Below are 27,509 nucleotides of genomic sequence, written 5' to 3'. Positions count from 1 at the left end.
CTAAGTTCAGATGTTTTCATTTTTCATGTGATGTTTTTCTTTTCTTTTTTTACTTCAATTCAGACCTGCGAGTCAGAATGAATCCTGAAACTACAGACCCGAGAGATCAGAGAGTAAAACTGACCTGTGATTCTTCCTGCACCTCTGGAGTTTGGTATTACTGGATGAAGGATGGACAGTATTACAGATATACAGCGTCTCGTGACATATTTGTGTCACCCAGCACAGATGCTGGCAGATATTCGTGTTTTATTGATAGATACCTTAGACATCGTTCCTCTTCTGTGTGTGAGTGTCAAATAATACACACAATGTGGTTCTGTTTACTCATCCGTGTGTATATTTAAACATGTTTTAGAGTAAGTGTGTGTTTTACATGTTAATCTGTGACTCTTTCAGGCATTTCTAATGATCACTGCTGGGATGTGACTTACACCTCTAGAAGAGTCTGTGCTTTGATGGGCTCAACAGTAGACATTTCCTGCACATACACACATCCCTCTGGTTATACTGTAAATAAAACATTCTGGCATTACGTTCAGCCCGGTGACCTCAAGGATCTGCGTGAGGAGGATCAGTTTGCTGGTCGTGTGGAGAATGTGGGGAACACACTGAGAATCAAAGAGCTCAAGAGCAGCGACTCTGGAGAATATCAGTTCATGATCATCACTGACAGAACAGAAGGAAAATACTCTGGATCACCTGGAGTCATTCTTACTGTCACAGGTACTGTAACTGATCAGATGAATTTGATAAGATTTTAATGAGAAGAGTCACGGACAATTTTCTGTTATCAAGACTTCTACTCCATTTTATGAAGTTTTTGTTTTCCATGTCAGTCAAAATCAGTGTTAGTCCAGTTTGAAGAGCTTTAATTCTGTTTTTCAGATCTGATGGTGATAAGCAGCCCAAACATTATATCAGAGCGACAGGAAGTGATATTAAGCTGCTCAACTAAATGCACTCTGAGCGACAAACATACTTACATCTGGTACAAGAACGGACAGCAGGTAACGGATGGATTCACTAAAGACAACAAGCTATACCTGGACTCAGTCAGCAATGAAGAGCTTCAAGAGTATTCCTGTGCTGTAGGAGGTAACACATCTCTCATGATACATGTACTTTAGTACAGTGCCTTGCGAAAGTATTCGGCCCCCTTGAACTTTGCAACCTTTTGCCACATTTCAGGCTTCAAACGTAATGATAAGAAACTGTCATTTTTTGTGAAAAATCAACAACAAATGGGACTTAATCATGAAGTGGAACGAAATTTCAAACTTTTTTAACAAATCAAAAACTGAAAAATTGGGCGTGCAAAATTATTCGGCCCCCTTAAGTTAATACTTTGTAGCACCAACTTTTGCTGTGATTACAGCTGTAAGTCGCTTGGTGTGTCTATCCGTTTTGCACATCGAGAGACTGAAATGTTTGCCCATTCCTCCTTGCAGAAGGAGGATCATGGGCCTCTTGGCTGAGCATCTCTGATCAGTCTTCTCCTTGTATGCTTGTATGAGCTGAAAGTTTAGAGGGACGGCCAGGTCTTTGTAGATTTGCAGTGGTCTGATACTCCTTCCATTTCAATAATATTGCTTGCACAGTACTCCTTGGGATGTTTAAAGCTTGGGAAATCTTTTTGTATCCAAATCCGGCTTTAAACTTCTCCACAACAGTATCTCGGACCTGCCTGGTGTGTTCCTTGTTCTTCATGATGCTCTCTGCGCTTTAAACGGACCTCTGAGACTATCACAGTGCAGGTTCATTTATACGGAGACTTGATTACACACAGGTGGATTCTAGTTATCATCATTAGTCATTTAGGTCAACACTGGATCATTCAGAGATCCTCACTGAACTTCTGGAGAGAGTTTTCTGCACTGAAAGTAAAGGGGCCGAATAATTTTGCATGCCCAATTTTTCAGTTTTTGATTTGTTAAAAAAGTTTGAAATATCCAATACATTTCGTTCCACTTCATGACTGTGTCTCACTTGTTTTTGATTCTTCACAAAAAATTACAATTTCATATCATTATGTTTGAAGCCTGAAATGTGACAAAAGGTTGCAAAGTTCAAGGGGCCGAATACTTTCGTAAGGCACTGTATAAGGCAGTAGGATTTATATCAAACTTTGCTTATCAATACATACATAACACACTTGTGTTTATACACCTATAAATTACTTGCATATACATGTATACTTTTGGATGTCCAAAATACATATATGAAATACACATGCACACTAATATAAAATTCATACCAATACAAATTATGTTAGTAATGAATGCATACTCACTTGTGAATAACTTGCATATACATATAAACTACTAACACGCATAGACCTTATGTAATGTTCTGTAGTGTAAATGATAAATCCCGTTTGACATTTGGGTTGGCTATTGTATACAGGCCACCAGGGCACAATACAGACTTTATCAAAGAATTTGCTGGTTTTCTATCAGAGTTAGTACTGGCTGCAGATAAAGTACTAATTGTTGGTGATTTTTATATCCATGTTGACAATGAAAAAGACGCATTAGTATTGGCATTTAGAGACATTCTAAACTTTATTGGAGTTAGACAACACATCAGGACCCACTCATCGCCGTAATCATACTTTAGATCTAATAACGTTACATGGAATAAATGTTGATACTGTTGAAATTCTGCAGCAGAGCGATAACATCTCAGATCATTACCATTATCATTATGATATGATCATTATCATTATTATGTATGCTTAATTTACCTAAAGCTGCAAAGCCATCCCCTCGCTTCAAATTTGGCAGGACTATAACCGCTGCGACTAAAGATTGCTTTGTACATAATCTTCCTCATCAGTTCCATCTCCTCAGCATTTCAGATAGCCAAGAGGAACTTGATAAGCAAACAGAAACTATTGACTCTCTCTTTACTAGCATTTTAGACATAGTTGCTCCCTGGCGCTTAAAGAATATTAAAGCTAATAATCCAACGCCATGGTACAACCAGCACACTCGGGCCCTTAAAACAGCAGCCAGAAAAATGGAGCACAGCTGGAAGAAAACAAAACTGGAGGTTTTTCGCAATTTGTGGAAAGCGAGCATGATTGCATACCGAAAGGCCTTAAAAAACTGCCAGATCTGCTTATTTCTCAACTCTTTTAGAAGAAAACAAACACAACCCTAGGTATTTATTTGATACAGTGGCTAAATTATCAAAAAATAAAGCTTCAGCTTCTGACGTTTGTAAACAGCACAGCAGTGATGACTTTATGAACTTCTTTACTAGTAAGATTGATAATATTAGGAATAAAATTATAACCATGCAGCTGTCTACTACCATATCACTTCAGACAGAGCATTGTAGTGTCACTGAGGAAAAATTACAGTCATTCACTGCTATAGGAGGAGAAGAATTGGCTAAACTTGTTAAATCATCAAAATCAACAACATGTATGCTTGACACTATACCGACGAGGCTACTAAAAGAGATGCTTCCAGAGGTCATAGATCCTCTGCTTATTAATTATTAATTCATCCTTGACATTAGGATATGTACCAAAAACTTCTAAGTTGGCTATAATTAAACGTGATCCTAAAGAATGGGGGGGGGGGGGGGGGCTAGTGAGCTATGGGTCGGTAGGTCGCTTTCCCCTGCAGCTCCCGCAAAAAATTTAATAAATTGACATCTGTAACAATATTTTCAGCATAATAAGTTGTTTCTTGCAAGTTGTATTAGCTCAAGTCTTGGTTACACTCTTTGCTTACAAGATGAAAGCGAGCTCGAAGACACAATCTTCAAAAAGCAAAAAGCAAAATGAGGTAGGCCCTATCGCACCGGCCTCCCCTGACGATGATGTTCCGCCGGAAGAAACTTCGCAACGGTCGGCAGATATCACAGTTCTGGAAGCTATTAATTCGCTTTGTTACGATCTACGAGCCACTAAGGTGGAAATTTGCCAGACGATTGACACTCGTATTGAAGAGATGGCCACAACTATCAGAGGTGAAATTTCTGCTCTCAAATCTGAAACTCAAGTCGCTATTTTGGCCTTGCAGAGTACGACTGTGCAACACAGTTCTACTCTTGCCGACCTAGAACGCTCAGCAACTCACTCTCCGGATGCCATATCCAAGCTTCAATCGGAGGTGAAACGTTTAGGTGCTGAAGTTAATCTTCTCACAGACAAGTGCACGGATTTAGAGGGATGATCTAGACGACAAAATGTGCAGATATCCGGGCTAAAAGAAGGATCGGAGAGGGGCAAAGACATCAATGCGTTTGTTTCAGAACTTTTGAAAGGCGCGCTGTCACTAGAAGACTGTCCGCTAGTGGATCGAGCCCATAGGGCTCTGGGAAGGCACCCGGATGACACCGAACCGCCCCGATCACTTATTGTGCGACTTCACTATTTTCGAGATGTGACAACAGTCCTCAAAAAAGCAGCTGAATGAAAGGATCTTACTTATGATGGTCAGAAGATTCGTGTTTTCCCGGATTTCACTTCTGATGTGGCAAAGCGCAGAGCTGCGTTCAACAGAGCCAGAGGAATGCTTCGGGATAAGCCATGGGTACGGTATGGGACATTATTTCCAGCGAAGTTGAGAGTGACTTTTAATGGCACAGAGACAGTTTTCACGGACGCGAGGAAAGCTGAAGAGTTTGCAGAGCTTCACTTTGGTACGGGCCGGAAGGATGCTGAGGACCGGTAGCTGTTGATAAATACCGCGCTGGGTAATGAAAAACGTCAGAGAGGTCTAATGTTTAAGTTTACGGATTGTCTTTAATTATGTTCATCACTATTGAATCCATTTTCTGGCTATTTTTTTTTAGCAAATAAGTTAGGGTTACTCATTGAAGTATTTTCTTATTAGTATCATTATTATATATTTTTTTCTTTCATAGTTCTAAATTTGGTCTAAAGTTATTTTTACATATTTTTTTTAGTTCACAATATTTGCCTTTTGCAGGGCTGTTCTATACTTCTTTTATTAGAAGTGTTTAGTGAGGGAAGTTAGCATAGTGAATGTCTATTTCTTGGTTTCTTGTTATTGCTGTTCCACGTTTGTTTTTGTATTTTGTAACTTCCTTATTGGGGTCGCGCCTTACTCCGAAGCTTTCTTGTAGTATAGGCAAGAGTTTGTTAAAGGGAGGGTTGTTTAGGGACAAGTATACTCAAGATTTGACTACACATTTCGCACTGATGGGGTTTTTAATCATACTGAATAAGTCTATGCCATGCAGGATAATTTAACGCAGCATAAGGGGAGACAATTTACTGTGGTCACTTGGAACGTTAAATGGTTAAATCACCCAGTTAAAAGGGGCAAGGTTTTGGCTCATCTAAATGTGTTATCTAGTGACATAATTTTTCTCCAAGAAACACACCTAAATAAAAATGAATACATCAAGCTAAGAGGTAGATGGATCGGTCAAACCTATCACTCTACATGTGCAGTTAGATCAATAGGGGTGGCCATACTCTTCAGGAAGGGCACTCCATTCACCCATAGGACAACTATTGCAGATAAGGAGGGAAGGTATTTAATAGTTATTGGAGATTTATATTCATTACCCATAACATTGGTTAATATTTATGGTCCTAACTCAGACTCACCTTCATTTTTTAAACATGTTCTCGCTCAGATTCCTGACATTTCGCAAAAAAATTTACTCATTGCAGGTGACTTGAATTTAGTTTTGGATCCATATCTGGATAGATCGTCATCCCGTAGAGCACCGCCTTCTAATTCCAGCATTTTTTTAAAAGAGTATTGTAAGAATTCTAATTTGTTTGATATTTGGAGAATTTTTAACCCTCAAGACAGAGCATACTCTTTCCATTCCAATGTTCATAATGTATACTAGAATTGATTATTTTTTTGGCTGATGCTAAATTGGTGCCACTTGCTAGTAAAGTTGCGTATCATGATATAGTGATTTCAGATCATGCTCCGCTTTCATTCTCTTTAAATCTAGCTAACTTGCCCCATTGTGACAGGATATGGAAATTAGGCCCACAGCTTTTAAAGGAACCACAGTTTTGTAATTGTATAAGAAAACAAATTTCTTTTTTCTTTGAGATGAATGACCTTCCCGAAACGTCCCCCTCAATACTGTGGGAAACCATGAAAGCTTATATTAGGGGGTGTATTATTTCTTTTCAGGCTGCGAGAAAGAAAAGAAAAAGGGCTGAATTGGCAGATCTGGAACAACAAATTAATAGATTGGATAAAGAAAATGCAGTGTTCCCATCCATGGAGATCTATAAGAAAATCATTTTATTAAGGTTTAAATACAATCAAATTCTTTCAGATCGCATAACCAGGGGATTTTTATTTACACAACAATTTTTTTTTGAATTTGGTGAAAAACCTTATTGGCTAGACAAATTAGGAAAGTGGAAAGTGATCATACTATAAGTAAAGTTAAGTCAGAAAGCGGTGATATATTAAGGTCTCATAAGGACATTAATACCAGATTCAAACAATTCTATGAGGATTTATACTCCTCTAGGGCCTTAATCAATGACCTGGCTGTCAAAAACTTCTTGGATAGTTGTGACCTCCCTACTCTAGCTCAGAATGATCGTGACTTCCTCAATGCTGAACTATCAGTCTCAGAAATTAAGATACAATCGTGTCAATGAAGTGTGGTAAGGTCCCTGGCCCTGATGGGTACCCCAGTGAATTTTACAAAGAATTCACTGATCTTCTTTCACCTTATTTATTTAATATGTATACCCATGCGAATACAGAGGGCATTTTGCCTCCTACTTTAAATGAGGCTACCATAACAGTATTACTTAAAAAGGGTAAAGACTCAGAAGAAGTAGGTAGCTATAGGCCAATTTCACTTTTGACATGTGACCAAAAAATTTTGGCCAAAGTTTTATCCATCAGGCTTAGATCTATAATTGGTAAACTTATTCACCCTGATCAGACAGGTTTCATTCCAAATAGGCACTCCTTCTCCAATCTTTGACGTCTTTTTAATATAATCTACTCCCACAACACACATACAGATGATCTTGTTATTGTCTCTCTTGACGCAGAGAAGGCTTTCGACCAACTAGAGTGGCCTTACCTGTTTGCAGTTTTGAGAAAATTCGATATTGGTGATAGTTTTGAAAAGTGGATAAAAATTCTTTATTGCAAGCCATGTGCAAGAATTCTTACTAATAAAATGCTCTCTTCAACGTTTCAACTACATAGGGGTTCAAGACAAGGTTGCTCTTTATCTCCCTTGCTCTTTGCTTTGGCACTTGAGCCCTTAGCACATGCGATTCGGTCCGATCCCAATATTCATGGATATAACACAAAGAACCCTGTAAGTAAAATTTCATTATATGCGGATGATATCCTGTTATATATTACTAAACCTCAGATTACTATTGCAAGAATCTTAGAAATTATTTCTCATTTTGGTACTTTCTCAGGGTACAGGATAAATTGGTCTAAGAGCGAGTTAATGCCTATAAAGGTACAAGACCTTTCTGTTGCACTAAACTTTCCTTTTAAAATAACACATCATAAATTTACTTATTTAGGAATTGAGGTTACGAAGGATTTTCAAGCAATATTTAAAGCTAACTTCCCCCCCCTAATGTCGAAATTGAAAAATAATATTCAGTTTTGGAGGTCACTCCCTATTTCCTTGATAGGAAGGGTTAATATTATTAAAATGGTTTTTCTACCTCAAATTCTTTATCTTTTTCAAAACATCCCAGTATTTGTACCTAAGATTTTTTTCAAGCAGCTGGATTCAATCGTTATCCCTTTTTTTGTGGGATTATAAAGCCCATAGAATAAGCAAATCTCACCTTTGTAAATCCAAAGCGGAAGGTGGGTTGGCACTCCCCAATTTCTCTCTTTATTATTATTTGTGTGCTCTTCATACTATCATAATGTGGTTAGATCACAACTTTACAAATTCTACTTGGATCCAAATGGAATGAGAAGCATGTAGCCCATACGATATTGGGGCGGTGATCTTGTCGCCTACAAAAATAGCTAAATTGGCCTATAATAATAATTGTATAATCCATAGTACTATTCGTATTTGGAAGCAGATTAAATCAAAATTTGTTATAAAGTCCTTATCTTTCCTCTTACCAATTGGAGGGAACCCCTCATTTACTCCTTCTACTATGGATTCTGCTTTCATAAAGTGGAGAGACTTAGGTATTCAAACTATTGGTGATCTATTTATTGACGGTTCTTTTGCCTCCTTTAGTCAGCTGCAGGCACAATACGGTTTGCATAAAAACAATTTCTTTCGTTATTTACAACTCAGGGATTATGTAAGTAAGCATTTGCCTTGTCTTAATGAGGCTTCTTCTGCAAAGTTTGATGAGCTCTTAAGACTTGGAACTGGGGTTAGTCACTTGATTTCTCTACTGTATAACTCTCTACTATCCACTACTTCACCTTCTACGCAGGGTATAAGATCACAGTGGGAGAAGGAAGTAGGAAGTGAGATCAATGACGAGCTTTGGGCTAATGCATTAGAGAATATTCATAAATGCTCCGTTAACTCTCGCCACTGTCTTATTCAATTTAAGATTATTCATCGACTCCATTATTCTAAAACCAGGCTGAATAGATTTTTCAAGTGTTTCCCCAATATGTGATAAGTGTCAGACAGAGGAAGCCACTCTCCTGCATAGTTATGCTCTTTGCTCCAAGTTAACCCCATTCTGGACTAATATTTTTCAAAGGCTGTCAGAAATGTTGCAGGTTGAATTAGAGCCTGATCCACTTGTGGTGTTATTTGGAATCTCAAATAACCTTACTTCTTTTCAAAAATCTCAAAAACAGTTGTTGTCCTATGGGCTTATTGCTGCAAAGAAACTAATACTAACGTTTTGGAAGTCCCTACTGTTAAATTGTTGTTGGATGAAATGGTAAGGTTATTACATCTGGAAAGAATTCGTTTTTCTTTGATAAACAAGCTGGATCAATTTGATAAAATTTGGTTTCCCCTTCTCCATTACCTTGATAGCATAGCTTGAGTAATTGTAGCACTGACTGTCCCATTGATGTGAAGTCCCTAGGGTGGGGTGGGTGGAATAGGGATTGCTTTGTTGTTGTTTTTCCTTTTAGTTATTGTATTTTTATTTTTGTTTGTTTCTTTCTCATGTTTATAATGTGGAATCATAAAAGCTATGTACAATGATTGTCAAACTGTTGGATTCCCTAATAAATAGATTTAAACACACAATAATTAGTCAATTACAGGCCAATCTCGAAACTACCGTTTCTATCAAAAATACTAGAAAAGGCTGTGTCTTCACAATTATGTTCCTTTTTAGAATAAAATGGTATATGTGAGGATTTCTAGTCAGGATTAGACTGTATCATAGTACTGAGACTGCTCTCATTAGAGTTACAAATTATTTACTCCTATCATCTGATCGTGATTGTATCTCTCTATTAGTATTACTCGATCTTAGAGCTGCATTCGATTAGCCTGACAAGCCAGACCCACATCAAGATGTTTGGTCTGGAAACTCACCATTGACAGCTCAATCCGAGGAGCAGGATAAACGGTTGTCTTTCAAACTCCCTCTGCACGAGATAGGATAGCGCTACAACCAACCAGAGCAACGAATGTGAAACAGAGCTTGTTGATAGATTAAACATTCGTCGTATCCGGTCAGCAAAACGTTTAACTCCAAGTCTTCCAGAGTCACGGTCAAAGCTGATTCGAAAGACTGCCGTTCGCCAGTTTCTGTGTTTACCACTGGGAGATATCATTAGGAAGCATGGCGTTAGTTTTCATTGTTATGCTGACGGTACTCAGCCCTATATTCCTTCACGCCCGGATGAAATTTACCAATTCACAAGATTAACGGAATGCATAGCTGATATAAAAAATTGGATGAATAGTAATTTCCTGCAACTTAATTCAGATAAAACTGAATTTTTAATTATTGGACAGAAAAGCTCCAAAAGTAGTAACCTAGAATATTGTCTAACACTTGATAACTGCTCTGCCAAGCCCTCGTCGTCAGTGAGGAACCTGGGTGTGCTCTTTGATACCAATCTTTCATTTGAAAGCCATGTTTCTAGCATCTGTAAAACTGCATTCTACCATCTTAAAAATATATCTAAATTACGGCACATGCTTTCAATGCAAAATGCTGAACAGTTAGTACATGCGTTCATTAGCTCAAGGTTAGATTATTGTAATGCTCTACTGGGTGGTTGCCCTGCTCGCTTAATAAACAAACTCCAGCTGGTCCAAAACGCAGCAGCTCGAGTTCTTACTAGAACCAGGAAGTATAATCACATAAGTCCAGTTCTGTAAACACTGCACTGGCTTCCTATTAAAAATTGCATACATTTTAAAATCTTGCTTATTACTTACAAAGCACTAGATGGTTTAGCTCCCCAGTACTTAAGCAAGCTCTTAACACATTGTACTCCATCACGTCTATTGCGGTCTCAAAACTCTGGCCAGTTGATAATACCTAGAATATCTAAATCAACTGCAGGCGGTCAATCCTTTTCCTAGCACCTAAACTCTGGAATAGTCTTCCTAGTATTGTTTTGGAAGCAGACACACTCTGTCTGTTTAAATCTAGACTAAAAACGCATTTCTTTACAATGGCATACACATAGAAAATTTTTAACTTTCATTATTCATATCAATTGACTGATTGTTAGGTTGCATTAACTAGGTCGGCCGGAACCGGGAACACTTCCAATAACACCTGAGGTACTCCTTACGTCATAAAAAGAGTGGCCTCTACGCTAATGTTAGTCTCTCTGTTTATCCCGGATCCGGGCCGTGTCCGGATCGGATGGTGGACCTGCGCCTGGACATGACCAATGCATCCTGGTGTCAATTGGTGTCTCCTCTGAATTTGCCTCACAGGCACGTCATGCTCAAAAAACCCGTCTCCGGCACAAAAATTCCGATCTTTCATGTATTCATACTCTTGTTTAATCGATACACCATCCTAAATAAACCCGTCTGTTGCGTGATACCCTGAAATTTTGAATATTCCGATCTAATATGATTTCTGACCTGTAAGGTTGCCTGAATAATAATCATACACGGTGTTAATAGGCCAGAGGAAAACTGGCACCCAGACTGAGTCTGGTTTCTCCCAAGGTTTATTTTTCTCGATCATGCCCTGATGGAGCTTTGTTTCCTTGCTACTGTTGCCTTTGGCTTGGCTTGCTCAGTTGGGACACTAAAATTATGATCAAAGTCATTCAACTAAATATACAAATAAAATGTATTAATAAGGTTTTTAATTCTATAAACTATAATACTGATCTGCCAACATTGTCCCTATATGATAAACTAAAATAAGCTGATAACATCACTGTTTTCTCCAGTACGACTGTACAGCCAAATCTAATTTTGTTGCAATATTATCCTGTTTGACACTGTGAAGCTGCTTTGACACAATCGTGATTGTAAAAGCGCTATATAAATAAAGTTGATTGATTGATTGATTGATAAATTTGTTAAAATGTATTATGAGAATCAAATTCCACCACACAAAAAAGCATAGTCAGAATAAATAATAAATGTGTTGTGCCATTTATTAATCTGGTTGTTTAATGAGATGCCTATAGACCCAGATGAAATGTCCGATACATTCTCTCCGCACTGTCCAGTGAGTCGCGTCGCTCCAGCAGAGATTTTTAGAGTTGGTCAGCTAAATAAAACAGCGGTGTGCCAAATACATAGCTAGGAGTAGTTGTGGGAGCAGATGCTGCGTAAATTAATATTTATTACGATAAATTTGTATTTCTCTGTACGCGAATGTGAAAGCTCTGTCTACGCTCTTCCCTGGTACGGGTTGTGTCAAGCCATTTATTAGTCTGGCTGTTTGATGAAAACGCGATTAAATGTAGTTGCAATAAACTCTGTTAATAATCTTTATGGATGTTTTATGGATGTGTATGCGTGCATCGAGTTTATATGTATGTGTGACTCTTTATAGGTGTATATGCATCGAAGTTTATGGGTTTATGCATTAAAGGTTATATTTATGTGCGAGTGAGTATAGGTGTGTCTGCGTGCAGTGAGTGTATATGTATGTGCGTGTGTTTAGGTGTATATGCATGGAAGTTCATATGTATATGCGAGTATTTATAGGTCTATGCGTGTTAGTAGTTTATATGTACAGTCTTGTTCAAAATAATAGCAGTACAATGTGACTAACCAGAATAATCAAGGTTTTTAGTATATTTTTTATTGCTACGTGGCAAACAAGTTACCAGTAGGTTCAGTAGATTCTCAGAAAACAAATGAGACCCAGCATTCATGATATGCACGCTCTTAAGGCTGTGCAATTGGGCAATTAGTTGAATTAGTTGAAAGGGGTGTGTTCAAAAAAATAGCAGTGTGGCATTCAATCACTGAGGTCATCAATTTTGTGAAGAAACAGGTGTGAATCAGGTGGCCCCTATTTAAGGATGAAGCCAACACTTGTTGAACATGCATTTGAAAGCTGAGGAAAATGGGTCGTTCAAGACATTGTTCAGAAGAACAGCGTACTTTGATTAAAAAGTTGATTAGAGAGGGGAAAACCTATAAAGAGGTGCAAAAAATGATAGGCTGTTCAGCTAAAATGATCTCCAATGCCTTAAAATGGAGAGCAAAACCAGAGAGACGTGGAAGAAAACGGAAGACAACCATCAAAATGGATAGAAGAATAACCAGAATGGCAAAGGCTCAGCCAATGATCACCTCCAGGATGATCAAAGACAGTCTGGAGTTACCTGTAAGTACTGTGACAGTTAGAAGACGTCTGTGTGAAGCTAATCTATTTTCAAGAATCCCCCGCAAAGTCCCTCTGTTAAAAAAAAGGCATGTGCAGAAGAGGTTACAATTTGCCAAAGAACACATCAACTGGCCTAAAGATAAATGGAGGAACATTTTGTGGACTGATGAGAGTAAAATTGTTCTTTTTGGGTCCAAGGGCCACAGGCAGTTTGTGAGACGACCCCCAAACTCTGAATTCAAGCCACAGTACACAGTGAAGAACAGTGAAGCATGGAGGTGCAAGCATCATGATATGGGCATGTTTCTCCTACTATGGTGTTGGGCCTATTTATCGCATACCAGGGATCATGGATCAGTTTGCATATGTTAAAATACTTGAAGAGGTCATGTTGCCCTATGCTGAAGAGGACATGCCCTTGAAACGGTTGTTTCAACAAGACAATGACCCAAAACACACTAGTAAACGGGCAAAGTCTTGGTTCCAAACCAACAAAATTAATGTTATGGAGTGGCCAGCCCAATCTCCAGACCTTAATCCAATTGAGAACTTGTTGGGTGATATCAAAAATGCTGTTTCTGAAGCAAAACCAAGAAATGTGAATGAATTGTGGAATGTTGTTAAAGAATCATGGAGTGGAATAACAGCTGAGAGGTGCCACAAGTTGGTTGACTCCATGCCACACAGATGTCAAGCAGTTTTAAAAAACTGTGGTCATACAACTAAATATTAGTTTAGTGATTCACAGGATTGCTAAATCCCAGAAAAGAAAAAAAAATGTTTGTACAAAATAGTTTTGAGTTTGTACAGTCAAAGGTAGACACTGCTATTTTTTTGAACACACCCCTTTCAACTAATTCAACTAATTGCCCAATTGCACAGCCTTAAGAGCGTGCATATCATGAATGCTGGGTCTTGTTTGTTTTCTGACAATCTACTGAACCTACTGGTAACTTGTTTGCCACGTAGCAATAAAAAATATACTAAAAACCTGGATTATTCTGGTTAGTCACATTGTACTGCTATTTTTTTGAACAAGACTGTACATATATGCAAGTAATGTATAGGTGTATATGCACATGTGTTATGTATGTATTGATAAGCGACGTCTGATTTAAATCCTACGTGGCGCCTCGTACTTTAGTGTGAAGTTATTGCTGCATTCTGAGTGCAATATATCTATTAAATTATGACAGAATACATTTCTGTGTACAGACGGAGAGGAGAGCACAGCACTACGAAACACTGCAGTAGGATTGTGTGTGTTTTTGACTCTTACACTCATAGGAGTCCTGTGGTACAGGTCAGTAAATTTAGTTTTAAATTGAAAAAGATTTTGAAAAACCTAAAACAGAAAAGTATGAAACATTTATTTAAAAAAATTAAGATTCTGCAATATTTCAACAAAAGAAAATTGACTCAAATTGTGCAATTATTTTATGCAATTTTATAATATATAAATATAATCTGTTAACATAATTTGTATTACGTGTAGACCCCACTGAACACTAAATGGTTGTGTTTCTTTAAGGAGTAGAAAGTGTTCCTTGTCTAAAACCCACAGCATGGTTGAAAAGGAGGAAGTGCTGGTGAGAATGGCTCACACTAAATCTAATTTTACACACATTGATTTGAAAAGTGAACTTCTCTTATTTACTTATTGTGTTTCTCCACCAGTATGACACTGTGCAGGATAACACTGCGTCCTCTGACCTCACACAGAAAGCAGATGCAGATCAAGACATTCAATATTCCAGCATTAGTTTTAAAGCAAAAGATGCATCTTCAATCCCTACAGAATTATGTGAAACAGACACCACAGAAACAGAGGATGTCCACTATTCCACTGTCAAGTTCAGATAACACACTGTTGCCCTCTAGTGAGCCAATTATTTTATTGCATTTAGGAAATAAATTGCATAATTAACTGTTGTCTCCACCTCAGCAACCGATTTTCTACACTTTGTATCACGCTGCACTCCTTCAATCCCAAAATAAAATAATTGCAGCTCAAATCAATATATTTTACGTCATATTTTCTTGGAAAGTAGCTATGTACTATGTGGGATAATATACAGTCAGTTCGGCTTCATGTAAGGTTTTCTTTTTGCGGGTGCGCACCCGAGTTTGGAAGATAGCAAACTCAGTCCAAGACGGGCTCCTGAAGGGGACGTTCCCTTTGATTGATTGATAGATAGATAGATAGATAGATAGATAGATAGATAGATAGATAGATAGATAGATAGATAGATAGATAGATAGATAGATAGATAGATAGATAGATAGATAGATAGATAGATAGATAGATAGATAGATAGATAGATAAGAACGAAGGTAAACTGAAGCAGTTATAAAAAGATTGAAAAGATGATTCATAGATAATTTGCAATCAGTTGGATGTACAGTGAGTGACAGTGCTCATTCAGTAAATGCACAGCTAAATAACTGTTTTGAGTCTGCATTTGAATGTGCCTACCATGGATCTTACATTTTACAGTGCAACATAACTACAGTAATTATGATAGTGGGAATCTAGGGGGTGCTTTACCCCAAGTGGCTGGGGGAATTTTACCCCACAGACTAGGTTTAGAAAAAAAATATTCTGAGAATATAATTGTTTTCCTTAAATACAGTAACAAGTACTCCCGAACTACAGGCCTTGCTCTTTTCATATATATTTGTGATGTTCTGCAAAACAACACACTTTAAAACAATTAATTTTCTCAATGTAAATGATATCACGTAACAAAAACGACTATGTGAGTTTAATGTCTCGGGGAATAATTAACTCAAAAGGGATTTAATGTTCAATATTCATGAATTTATGAATATAATTTGCTAGTCGTTCATTACGTATTAAAATTTTCAGATAGGGAAAAATGTTTAATTAAATACAAGTAACCCTTTACGGAATTGCTTGAAATTATCCTACTAAGTTTGTCCTGCAAATTAGTTATAGACTTTTCAAATCAATTCTCAATAAGGGATTACTGCTTTACAAGCGCATAAGAAACATTAACTTTACTGATCAGGACAAAGTCAATATTTCAAATGGTCGTACAAGTTACTTTACTAAAATAGTAGCATAAGCAGTTAGGTAACGTTAGATCGTAAGTTTCATTGACTTCGTGTATGTGGCAGAATAACAGATTCAACTCATTAAATGTCTTTTGGAGGTTTAATAAACACAGACTAAAAATAACACTACGATTCACACAGAAAGTACACACTAAATATGCATCAAGAGAGTAGAAATATAGATAGTAAACGAAAGAATATGGTACATGCACGAGAATAATGAATAGACTAAAATTAGAGAGATAAAGAGAGATAGAGAGAGATAGAGAGGTAGGGATGAGAAACAGCTTCACTTCAGTTCATCAAACACAGCCCTCACGGAGTTAACTTGTCCCAACGGGAAAACAACACAACCCTTTTAACAGCAGTTTGGATTTTAGAAATAAGAATACTTGCTTTAGTTTTGGCTTCTCGCGTGTGTGCGTGTGTTCCGAGTTCAAATGTCCTGCGTGTCCGGCGGTTCTTTCCGAGGTCGGGGTGGAGCGGCTGGTCGCTCTAGAAATGGGCTGCGTTCTCCCTGAAGAAATGCCCTCGGGGGCTAGTAAGTTGATGGATCGCCCTGAGGCTTTTTTGAGACATCACTCTGCTCAATGTAGTCCATAGAAACAACAAAAAGATATCATCTTGATTTTTTTTTTCTAGTTGTTATTTTGGGGAATAAAACATTATGGGTTTGTTTCCCCCAATGTACCCTATATTATTGCAATAAAGGCAAAAACACCAAAAATAAATACACGCACACACATTAACCCTAACATTCAATCAGACAAATAATGTGTGAATGTACAATATCACCAAAAGTAAACACACACACACACACTCACACACACACACACACACACACACACACACACACACGTCTGGTTCGTTAAATTTGTGGGGACTCTCCATAGACGTAATGGTTTTTATACCGTACCAGAAAGATGGTTATTATTATTATTTAGTTGATTTAGCAGATTTATGTTGCGGACTGGATGAAGGGACAGACCTAATAATAATAAATAAATAATAATGCGTTCGATTTATATAGCGCTTTTCAAGGTACTCAAAGCGCTTTACATTGAAGGGGGGAATCTCCTCAACCACCACCAATGTGCAGCATCCACCTGGATGATGCGACGGCAGCCATATTGCGCCAGAACGCTCACCACACACCAGCTGATTGGTGGAGAGGAGACCGAGTGATGAAGCCAATCAGGAGAGGGGGATGATTAGGAGGCCATGAAGGACAGAGGCCAATGGGCAAATGTGGCCGAGGATGCCGGGGTTACACCCCTACTCTTTTTCCGAAGGACATCCTGGGATTTTTAAGGACCACAGAGAGTCAGGACCTCGGTTTAACGTCTTATCTGAAAGACGGTGCTCTTTGTCAGTATAGTGTCCCCATCACTATATTGGGGTGTTAGGACCCACACAGACCACAGGGTGAGCACCCCCTGCTGGCCTCACTAACACCTCTACCAGCAGCTACCTGGTTTTCCCAGTTGGTCTTCCATCCAGGTACTGACCAGGCTCAGCCCTGCTTAGCTTCAGTGGGAAACCAGTCTTGGGCTACAAGGTGATATGGCTGCTGGTGACCTGTGGACTCCGTGGAAAGACAGTATTGCTCACCCAGTGGATATCTGACCAAGAGCTCAGTCAGCTATGCTCACTCATGGGTGCTTCTGGCTGAGAGCTGTCATGATGCTGTCTATAAGTGTCACTGCTTATTCTGTGACAGCAATGCTCTCCATTAAAATGATTTTATTGTATGTTATCTTTCCTAGAGTGTCGCATGGGACAGTGGAACTAGATAAGCAGAGGTTAGATAGGCAAGAATCCAAATTCTACTCTGTTGGGCCTGTGTTGCGTTGTCTGCCTGGCTGTCTGCCAATCAGGACTTGTCATATCTCTCTTTGATACTACTGCCTGCTTTCTAGTAAGACCTTTATCCACTGAATTTTCATACAATATTTTACTGATTTGTGTCAGTATTTTTCATTTGATCCTTTTTTTTTTTCAGATCTAAAATCAAACTTTCTGCAAATCTTAGCAGCATCAATAAGAAATCAGAGAGAAACTTCAGATGCCCACATGGCCTTTTTTAAAAGCAATAAAAAAAAATAAAAAAATAAAAAATACATAGCTCAAGCTCTGAAATGTATCTCAGTTGCTAGTTTGACATAAATATGTACATTTCCCCTTAATTTGAATAAACATGGTGTTTAGTAAAAATGTTGATGTCTTTTGAAGTAACAATACCAGACATAAGTCTATTGTCATACACATAATTGTGTACTTTAACGTTAGTTGATATTATGAACTAACAATACTTTTACCCAATTTTACCCAAATAATTTTACCCATATAGCTTTCACTGCATCTATCCCATATTTGAGATACAATGAACATCATATCATGTCTACAGAAGTTCCATATGCTTTTGATGTTTCGTGAACTCTTATTATATATTGCCATATACATAAATATTAGATGAAAACCATATGTAATTTGAATGTTTATCAGTATTAGAAACCATGACTTTGTGATCTTGATTTGGTCAAAATTGCATGATGCAAATGACATGACATTGCTCTTTCACCTATTCTAAAAATATCTATTTACATTTTCCTTTAACGTGTGTATAACTAAACTTAAGTTTATTGAACAATGTTCAAAAAGTTACATACATGAGTGCAAGCATCATGTTAAAATGATAATTTATCTACCTTAAAAATATAACTACTACCTATCGTATTTTATTTACTATAAGTGATCGTCAATTATTCATCCACAAAATTCATCTATAAGATAAAACCAAAATATCTGGATCGGGTATTGTTATATTTAAGTAAAAGTGAAAGTATTCTAAAAAATAAATAAATAAATAATGTACAGAAAAAAATGTAAGTATTCTAAATAATCTTTCATTAAATTAAATGATTAAATATATATTTCAGAGTTGAACTTTGGTTTGTGAATGACATGAGAGGCCAGGGTAACCTAACTCCAATTGATATCTACTTATCAAACCTCCAACCAGCCAAAGCATTTGTTAACATGTGTTAATCATTATTTTAGAATTAATATTTGGTTAGCAAAAATAAAAACTATAAAAGGCTGTTCTTTTCTTCAATCTTCACAAACCACCAGCCATGAGAGCTGTTGTGCTTGCCTTGACTCTAGCCTTTGTGGGTAAGAAAACTCATTGTTATGAAAGTTTTATTAGATGCAAAATTGTCATTTTTAGAGTTTTGTCTCATTGTCTTTTATTGTTCCTTTTAGCGAGTCAACGGACTAACCTTGGTAAGTGTTATGATTTAATTTTCTTTTAAGCGACAAATTAATTGTACAACATACTAATATATACATATATATGTGTTTGTGTGTGTGTCTGTGTGTAAAATTATGTTTCAGTTCCTGAGTTTGCCCTTGATGAGACCTATGTGTACAAGTATGAGGCTCTGCTGTTGGGTGGTCTTCCTCAAGAAGGTCTGGCTAGAGCAGGTATAAAAGTCAGCAGCAAGGTTCACCTCAGTGCCGTGACAGAAAACACCTTTCTGATGAAGGTAATGACCATTAAGGACCGTAAACATTGTAGGTTTTCAAAACTGAGAGAAAAAAAAAACGTCTGAGCAAGCACAGGCTGTTGAAAACAACAACTCCTCCATTTAAAGTTCAAATTTTCCCTTACAGCTCGTGGATCCTCTACTCCACGAGTATGCTGGCATTTGGCCCAAGGATCCATTTGTTCCTGCCACTAAGCTCACCTCAGCTCTGGCTGCTCAGCTTCAGATTCCCATCAAGTTTGAGTATGCTAATGGTGTGGTTGGAAAGGTATTCGCCCCTGCAGGAGTCTCCACTACTGTACTGAACCTGCACAGAGGAATCCTCAACATCCTTCAGCTCAACCTCAAGAAGAACCAGAACATCTATGAACTGCAAGAGGTGAAATAGGGATCCTAGTACGCTTCTTTAAAACTATTTTAAGTTCTGCAATATATATATATATTGTTTTACTTGTTCTTCAAGGCTGGAGTTCAGGGAGTGTGCAGGACCCACTATGTCATCAATGAGGATCCAAAGGACAACCACATTATTGTCATGAAATCTAAGGATCTGAGCCACTGCCATGAGAGAATCATAAAGGACATCGGCTTGGCATACACTGAGAAGTGTGCTAAATGCACAAAGGTATTGAAAAAATCTAAATATGTAGTTCTTCTCTTCTTAGAAAATGGACCAAAAATGTTAACAACTTGCCTTGCACTCATGTGTATAAATAAAACAATCTCTTAAGTGAAAAAAGAACACTTATCTGTCTATCAACAGAGAGTCAAGAGTCTGATTGAAACTGCATCTTACAACTATATCATGAAACCAGCTGAATCCGGTGTATTGATCGCTGAAGCAACAGTTGAGGAAGTACATCAGTTTTCACCCTTCAATGAGATCCATGGGGCTGCCCAGATGGAAGCAAAGTATGATGGATCCTCTTTGAGATTTCTCTCAAAATATAAACTAACACTTTTTTTTTCAAAAAGTGAGGATATATATATATATATATATATATATATATATATATATATATATATATATATATATATATATATATATATATGTATATAATTTGTTGTTTGTTTTGTTTTGTTTTTTGTTAGACAAACCTTGGCATTTGAAGAGATTCAGAAGACCCCTATTGTTCCAATCAAAGCTGATTACTTGGCCCGTGGATCCCTGCAGTATGAGTTTGCAACTGAAATTCTTCAGACCCCAATTCAACTCTTGAAGATCAGTGATGCTCAAGCCCAGGTATAATTCTTTACCAACAATAAACAACCTCCCAGTCAAAACCCTTGTTCTATGATGTTAATGGAGCATTGTCTTTACTCTTTCTAGATTATCGAGGTCCTACAGCACGTGGTTGAAAACAATGTGGCCGTGGTCCATGATGATGCTCCACTTAAGTTTGTTGAGCTCGTACAGCTTCTGCGTGTTGCCACCGTTGAGAATATTGAGGCTATCTGGTCTCAGTTCAAGGACAAACCAGTTCACAGGTACAATTTTTTTTTTAAGTGTTAGCAGCAATATAGTTAAACATTAAAAATACTAATACAATGAATCGGTCAGGCGCTGGCTTTTGGATTCTCTCCCTGCTGTTGGCACATCAGTCATTGTAAAATTCATCAAGGAGAAGTTCCTGGCTGGTGAACTTACCATTCCTGAGTTCATTGAGGCTCTTGTGGTTGCTCTGCAAATGGTCACTGCTGATTTGGACACCATCCAGTTGACAGCTGTGGGTACATCGTACTATACTGAAAGTGCTGTTCTTCAAAAAGTACATAAATTAAAGTAATAATTTAATCTGTATTATGAAATCATCTATATTTTGCTGGACAGAGTTTGGCTGTGCACGAAAAAATTGCCACAATCCCAGCTCTGCGTGAAGTCATCATGCTTGGATACGGTTCCATGATTGCCAAACACTGCGTAGCAGTTCCCACTTGCCCTGCTGAGCTCCTCAGGGTAAAAACCTTAAGCCCTTCAAAACTTCTGTCAGGGACTTTAATATTTAATATCTTTAATATTTCTCTAACTGTATGTGCCTTAAACTCCTCAGCCTATCCATGAGATTGCAGCAGAAGCTTTTTCCAAGAATGACATTCCTGAAATCACTTTGGCTCTGAAAGTTCTAGGCAATGCTGGCCACCCTGCTAGTCTTAAACCCATCATGAAACTACTTCCTTTACTAAAAACTGCAGCTACCTCTCTGCCTCTTAGAGTCCAGGTTGATGCCATCTTGGCCCTGAGGAACATTGCCAAGAAAGAGCCCAAACTGGTAAGAGTCAGACATTGTAAGAAGGTACTCTAAAAGATGTTTATGCATATATTCTTCCAAAAATATACTAATCTTGTTCCCTGCCTCAGGTTCAGCCACTGGCCCTGCAGCTTGTTTTGGACAGGGCTCTTCACCCTGAAGTGCGTATGGTTGCTTGTATTGTGCTGTTTGAAGCCAAGCCCTCAGTGGCTCTCATCTCCAGTCTTGCTGGTGCTTTGAAGACAGAGACTAACATGCAGGTTGCAAGCTTTGCCTATTCCCACATCAAGTCCTTGACCAGAATCACTGCACCTGATATGGCATCTGTGTAAGAATATTTTTTATATATATATATATATATATATATTTCACTTTGTCATATAATTTGAGCACAAGCCAGAGGTAAACCTGGTTGTTCATTTCAGTGCGGGTGCAGCTAATGTTGCCATCAAGCTCATGAGCCGCAAGCTAGACAGGCTTAGCTTCCGTTACAGCAGAGCCCTTCAGCTGGACTTCTATCATAGTAAGTATTGCAAACTAATACTAATAATATAATAATAATAAATATAAATATAAAACAATATATAAATATAATAAAATACCATGTTACCTATTAAATGTATTCTTACCTCTGTCCCTGTGCAGCTCCTCTTATGATTGGAGCTGCTGGTAGTGCCTACATGATCAATGATGCCGCCACCATTCTGCCCAGAGCTGTTGTAGCTAAAGCACGTGCTTACCTGGCTGGAGCTGCTGCTGATGTTCTTGAGGTGGGACAATCAATACTCTTTGATTTTAAATTGATTCATGGTTGTAAAATACTTTCAGTCTTCACTCAGCTGATCCTTTCAAACAGATCGGTGTGAGAACTGAAGGAATACAGGAGGCTCTTCTGAAATCCCCTGCAGCAGATGAAAGTGTTGACCGCATCACAAAGATCAAGCGCACACTGAGAGCAGTAAGTTATTTGTATTTTATTGTATGCTATTCAATTAAAGACATGATTAATAAAAAAAAACATGATATCTGTTATTTACAATTTCAGCTCATAAACTGGAAGTCTCTGCCAACCAATCAGCCATTGGCTTCAGCCTATGTAAAAGTGTTTGGACAGGAATTGGCCTTTGCCAAAATTGACAGGACCATCATTGAAGAAGCAATGCAGGTAGTTCATGGATCTTGTTTTTTTTATATCATAATTCTCATTTGAATTATTACTTGAGGTATTTCAGCAATATGTATTAGATTTATTTAGTCTTTTCATAAACATCCCCAGCTTGCCTCTGGACCCAAACCACGTGAACTGTTGAAAGGGGCTCTTAAAGCTTTGCAGGAAGGAATTGTCTGGCAGCGTGCCAAACCCCTGCTTGTAGCTGAAGTGCGTCGTATCTTGCCAACAGCAGTTGGTCTGCCCATGGAACTCAGTGTGTACTCTTCTGCTGTTGCTGCTGCAAGTGTCAATGGTACATGTCTTTCTTTTGTAGTTTCTTTTTGTTGTAGTTTTTGTGTTCTTTCCTTGGATATTAGGGTGTCACTTCAAAGTTTGATGTTGTTCTGTTCATCATTCTAGTTCAGGTCACCATTACACCTCCTCTCCCAGAGGCAATTGAGACTATGACTCTTGAGCAGCTCAAGAACACTGATGTTCAACTCCAAGCTGACGCTAGACCAAGGTACACTTTTAAAAACACATTTTATAGCTAAGAAGTAACATATAAAACAACATCTTTAAAAATATAACCTCCCTTATTCTTGTTTCAGTATTGCGTTTCAGAAATTTGCTGTGATGGGAGTGAACACTGCTTTGATCCAAGCTGCTGTTATGGCAAAACAAGAAATGCGTATAATTGCCCCTGGAAAAATGGCTGCAAGAGCTGACATTCTCAAGGGCAACTACAAGGTGGAGGTTCTGCCCGTTGAGCTTCCTGAACACATTGCTGCAATGAGGTAATTAAATCTTACTCTTGTCAGTGTAGCAAAAATGTTGAATGAATTTCCCCAAAAAATTAACAATAGTTTCCTCCAACATTTTCTTGTTCCAACAGCTTTGAGACTGTTGCTGTGGTCAGAAACATTGAAGATCCCAGTGCTGAGAGGATTGTTCCCTTAGTACCCGAGTTGTCCCTGCAAAACCCCCAGTCATCGGTAAGCGACACATGAATATTTTTAAATATGCTTCAAAGTCAAAGTGGCAAGACTTTTGGCAGTACTTGTTGATTTTCTGTTTCAGTCTTCAGAGATCGTTGATCCTGACATGTCAGCTGAGGCTTCTGTTAAATCTGCTGATTCATTTAACAAGACCCTCTGTCTTGCGGTCCCATACATTGAAATCAAGGGGTGCATTGAGGTGCAATCTCACAATGCTGCTTTTATCAGAAATACTCCTCTCTACAACATTATTGGACAGCACTCAGCCCGTGCAGCACTGACAAGAGGTATTATTTCAGAGAAGAATACATTGATTAAACTCAAATATTTTCAGACAAATCAATAATTGTCCTTTTGGCTGTAGCTGAAGGTCCTGCAGTTGAAAGACTGGAGCTTGAAGTCCAAGTTGGTCCTAGAGCTGCTGAGAGGCTCCTTAAGCAAATCAAGCTCATTGATGAGGAGACTACAGAAGGAAAGGCATTCCTGTTGAAACTGAGGGAAATCCTGGAGACTGAAGATAAAAATAGGCGCGTCTCTTCTGAAAGCAGCAGCAACAGCAGCAGCAGCAGCAGCAGAAGCAGTAGCAGCCGCATCATCAGCAGCAGTTCAAGCTCTTCCAGCTCTCGTGTTACTGAGGTGAGGATGTGGGATCTTGTCTGATGGCTTGGTAGCCAACATTTCTAAAATCAAGGTCTCATTTTTTTTATCAATTCTCATTTTTTTCTTATGGGTTTTCAGAATACAAATCACATGGAGCCCTTCAAGAAATTCCACAAAGATCAGGTAATTCTTAAGCAATGCTTTTTACTCATTACTTTACAAAGATTTATTACATTGTTGTATATATCTATTCAGAAAGATTGAGTATCTTCCAGTACAGTAAGAACTAAACAAAAAGTTTGCTTGCAGTTTATGACACACCATGGAGACTCAAAGGCAAAAAGCAGTGGAAGCTCTGCATCTAGCTTTGAGCAAATCCAGAAACAGGTGAACCAATTTCTGTTATTTGATTTGTTTACAACAAAACCTATGAAGGAATTCCACACTTCTTAAATGAATTGCTTACATGCTTGTTCATTCTTTCAGGGTAAATATCTTGGGAATGCAGTTCCACCTGTTTTTGCTGCTATTGCCCAAATTGTTAGAGCTGACCACAAGTTATTGGGCTACCAGCTCGCTGCTTTCTTTGACAAGCCAACTTCAAGAGTGCAGCTCATTGTTTCTTCCATTGCTGAGAATGACAACTGGAAGTTGTGTGCTGATGGTGTCCTGCTGAGCAAGCACAAAGTCACTGTAAGATCAGAGCTGAAGCTGAAATTCCCCATAAAGTCACAATTGTTCAAGTCTATCCTTGATGTTTTGATGGTCTGAATTGTACATGTTCGTCCTCAGACCAAGGTTGCTTGGGGTGCAGAGTGTCAACAATATGCAGTCATTACAAAAGCTGAGGCTGGAATCCTTGGAGAACTCCCTGCTGTCCGTCTAGAGTGTGAATTTGAAAGGCTTCCAGTTATTGCCATCACATATGCCAAAAAGTAAATACAATGAGCATGAATGGTTTTGTGGTAATCACTGAAATGTTATGTTTTGAATACTTTTCCTTATGTATCACTTTTCAAATAGACTGTCTAAGCACATCACTAGGGCAGCTCCGCGGGCGGGATTCAGGTTTGAAAGAGCTACGAACAGTGAGAAAGAGATTGACCTGACTGTGGCCTTGCCAACTCAGAGGTCCCTGAATATCATTGCTAGGGCTCCAGAGGTGAGTGGCCAGAAATATTTAAACTATGACTCAAGTAGCACAATCGCAACTACTCTTACTATTTTCTGATGCTCTAGATGACACTGTCAAGGATGGATATTCCTCTCCCCATCACTGTTCCTATCAATCCAGACGGAACCCTTTCTATTGAAATTGATCAGGACATTGAGTTCAGAGTCCAGAACTACATCTATGATTACACCACAGGTACAAATCAGTTGCATGACTTACATGAATTACCTTATCATAATACATTTGCATTCAATATAATCAGAAACCACACAGTTGCTTGATTTATTTTATTTTATTTTTAGCTCAGTGCAGCATGACAGAGGACACAATCACCACCTTTAACAACAGGAAGTACAAGAATGAAATGCCCATTTCCTGCCACCAAGTCTTGGCCCAGGATTGCACACCTGAGCTGAAATTTGTTGTTCTGTTGAAGAAGGATGAACAGTCTGAAGAAAACCGCATCATTGTTAAACTTGCTGACATGTAAGTTCACTTTATTGTGAACTATCCATTTAATCTGCAGTTTCATTTACTGTGATTATAACTTTACTACACTGCACTGAGTTGATCACCTGTCTTTAACAGTGATGTAGACTTCTATTCTTTGGGCACCGATGCAAAAGTTAAAGTCAATGAAAGGGAAGTTCCCATCAGCAGTCTTCCCTATCAGCATCCCTCAGGTAGGTTAGGACCACCTTTGACTCAATTCACATAACATGTTTAGCTAATATAAATTAAAACGCATTTTTGGTTTAGGCTCCATCCAAATCAGGAAGAATGCTGATGGTTTGTCACTTTATGCTCCAAGTCACGGGCTTCAGGAAGTCTATTTTGCCAAGGGTAACTGGAAGGTGACTGCAAGTTAATGAGTATTTATCATTTACTGTATTTCTGCAACAAAAACACATCATCCAGAATTTGATTAACTCCTGACATACATTTTCATTTATAGATTCAAGTTACGGACTGGATGAAGGGAAAGACCTGTGGACTCTGTGGAAAGGCTGATGGAGAGATCAGGCAGGAGTACACTACACCCAGTGGATACCTGACCAAGAGCTCAGTCAGCTTTGCTCACTCATGGGTGCTTTCTGCTGAGAGCTGCCGTGATACCAGCCGTAAGATTTGTCTGAGTATTACAACATTATTATGTTTTAAAGATGTTTTTTAACTAATATTTTTCATCTATTAGAATGCCGCATGAAACTTGAGTCTGTGAAGTTGGAGAAGCAAGCGATTTTGAATGGACAGGAATCTAAATGCTACTCTGTTGAGCCGGTGCTGCGCTGTCTGCCAGGCTGTGTACCAATCAGAACCATCCCTGTCACTATAGGATACCACTGCCTGTCCACTGGTAAATGACTGCATTACACATGTTAAGACAGATATGACTCAATCCAGGAATTCTGCTATGATTTTGCTTGAGAAAGCAGATTTTACATCTTAAAATCAAACACTGACATTTTTATAATATGACCATGAACTACAAAGTGATTAACATAACATTGTCTTAAAGTTGAAAATTTACCATTTTGGTTTCTAAATGTCACTTACATTTTTATATACTGTGTTACAGACTCCAACCTCAACAAGTTTGATGGAGTCTATGAGAAGACCGTAGACTTGAGAGAGACTGCAGATGCTCATGTGGCCTGTCGCTGCACTGAGCAGTGTGCTTAAACCCAATTCTTGGCTCAATAGAACCTAATACAGCATTTTTGAAGCTCCTGTAAATTAATGTTTTAGTTTCAATAAATCTGAATGAGCATTCTCAAAATTTGTCTACTGACTATTTTTCATTGTGTTTTTTGGTGTATATGTTTTTATTATTATTATTGATTTTATTTTGAATTAGACTCAAATTATTTCCCACAGGATATGATATAAAATGTTTAAAATTAAATGAGAGTGTTTAAATAATTATTTTGAACAAGTACATTTGATTACCACAATACAATTATGTGCAATTTTTCTAATGCCTA

General features: G+C 38.1%; 3 protein-coding genes across 4 annotated transcripts in view; all 3 read left to right on the top strand.

Moving 5' to 3' along the window:
• LOC137040470 (uncharacterized) overlaps positions 1 to 14,706 on the top strand; it is a 66,425-nt gene extending 51,719 nt beyond the window's left edge. For both annotated transcript variants that reach the window (XM_067416127.1, XM_067416126.1), the window contains one exon: positions 14,405 to 14,706. In XM_067416127.1, coding sequence (XP_067272228.1) covers positions 14,405 to 14,590 — 186 coding nt within the window. In that variant the 3' untranslated portion in view covers positions 14,591 to 14,706. The remainder of the gene's footprint in view (positions 1 to 14,404) is intronic.
• LOC137040742 (sialoadhesin-like) lies at positions 72 to 14,232 on the top strand. The gene is made up of 4 exons (XM_067416516.1): positions 72 to 726; positions 889 to 1,098; positions 13,943 to 14,030; positions 14,223 to 14,232. Exons 1-4 carry the CDS (start codon positions 459 to 461, stop codon positions 14,230 to 14,232), a joined length of 576 nt encoding a protein of 191 aa, XP_067272617.1. The 5' UTR covers positions 72 to 458.
• Positions 14,707 to 18,912: 4,206 nt separating the features above from the next.
• LOC137040466 (vitellogenin-like) lies at positions 18,913 to 27,288 on the top strand. Its single transcript, XM_067416121.1, has 34 exons — positions 18,913 to 18,979; positions 19,070 to 19,090; positions 19,202 to 19,353; positions 19,481 to 19,732; positions 19,817 to 19,978; positions 20,117 to 20,265; positions 20,446 to 20,596; positions 20,684 to 20,841; positions 20,915 to 21,080; positions 21,185 to 21,310; positions 21,405 to 21,623; positions 21,713 to 21,930; positions 22,028 to 22,125; positions 22,248 to 22,372; positions 22,459 to 22,560; positions 22,648 to 22,767; positions 22,879 to 23,065; positions 23,173 to 23,275; positions 23,364 to 23,549; positions 23,648 to 23,747; positions 23,833 to 24,037; positions 24,115 to 24,386; positions 24,489 to 24,533; positions 24,660 to 24,737; positions 24,837 to 25,043; positions 25,143 to 25,285; positions 25,374 to 25,512; positions 25,590 to 25,719; positions 25,827 to 26,010; positions 26,113 to 26,207; positions 26,284 to 26,378; positions 26,480 to 26,645; positions 26,720 to 26,881; positions 27,104 to 27,288. The coding sequence occupies exons 1-34, from the start codon at positions 18,940 to 18,942 to the stop codon at positions 27,205 to 27,207; spliced, it is 4,860 nt and encodes a 1,619-aa protein (XP_067272222.1). The 5' UTR covers positions 18,913 to 18,939; the 3' UTR covers positions 27,208 to 27,288.
• The last annotated feature ends 221 nt before the right edge of the window (positions 27,289 to 27,509 follow it).

This window comes from Pseudorasbora parva, chromosome 14 (genome assembly GCF_024679245.1).
Source record: "Pseudorasbora parva isolate DD20220531a chromosome 14, ASM2467924v1, whole genome shotgun sequence".
In the NCBI taxonomy this organism is placed as follows: domain Eukaryota; kingdom Metazoa; phylum Chordata; class Actinopteri; order Cypriniformes; family Gobionidae; genus Pseudorasbora; species Pseudorasbora parva.
This window is presented reverse-complemented; position numbering and strand designations above follow the sequence as displayed.

What these genes read in the sequence shown, in the direction of transcription:
- LOC137040742 (XM_067416516.1), top strand. Translation starts at nt 459, where the DNA reads ATGGGCTCAACAGTAGACATTTCCTGCACATACACACATCCCTCTGGT. An exon ending in AGTCATTCTTACTGTCACAG is followed by an intron (nt 727 to 888) that starts GTACTGTAACTG and finishes TCTGTTTTTCAG; the next exon opens with ATCTGATGGTGATAAGCAGC. An exon ending in GTATTCCTGTGCTGTAGGAG is followed by an intron (nt 1,099 to 13,942) that starts GTAACACATCTC and finishes TTCTGTGTACAG; the next exon opens with ACGGAGAGGAGAGCACAGCA.
- LOC137040466 (XM_067416121.1), top strand. Translation starts at nt 18,940, where the DNA reads ATGAGAGCTGTTGTGCTTGCCTTGACTCTAGCCTTTGTGG. An exon ending in ACACCATCCAGTTGACAGCT is followed by an intron (nt 21,081 to 21,184) that starts GTGGGTACATCG and finishes TTTGCTGGACAG; the next exon opens with AGTTTGGCTGTGCACGAAAA. An exon ending in CCGTGCAGCACTGACAAGAG is followed by an intron (nt 24,038 to 24,114) that starts GTATTATTTCAG and finishes TTTTGGCTGTAG; the next exon opens with CTGAAGGTCCTGCAGTTGAA.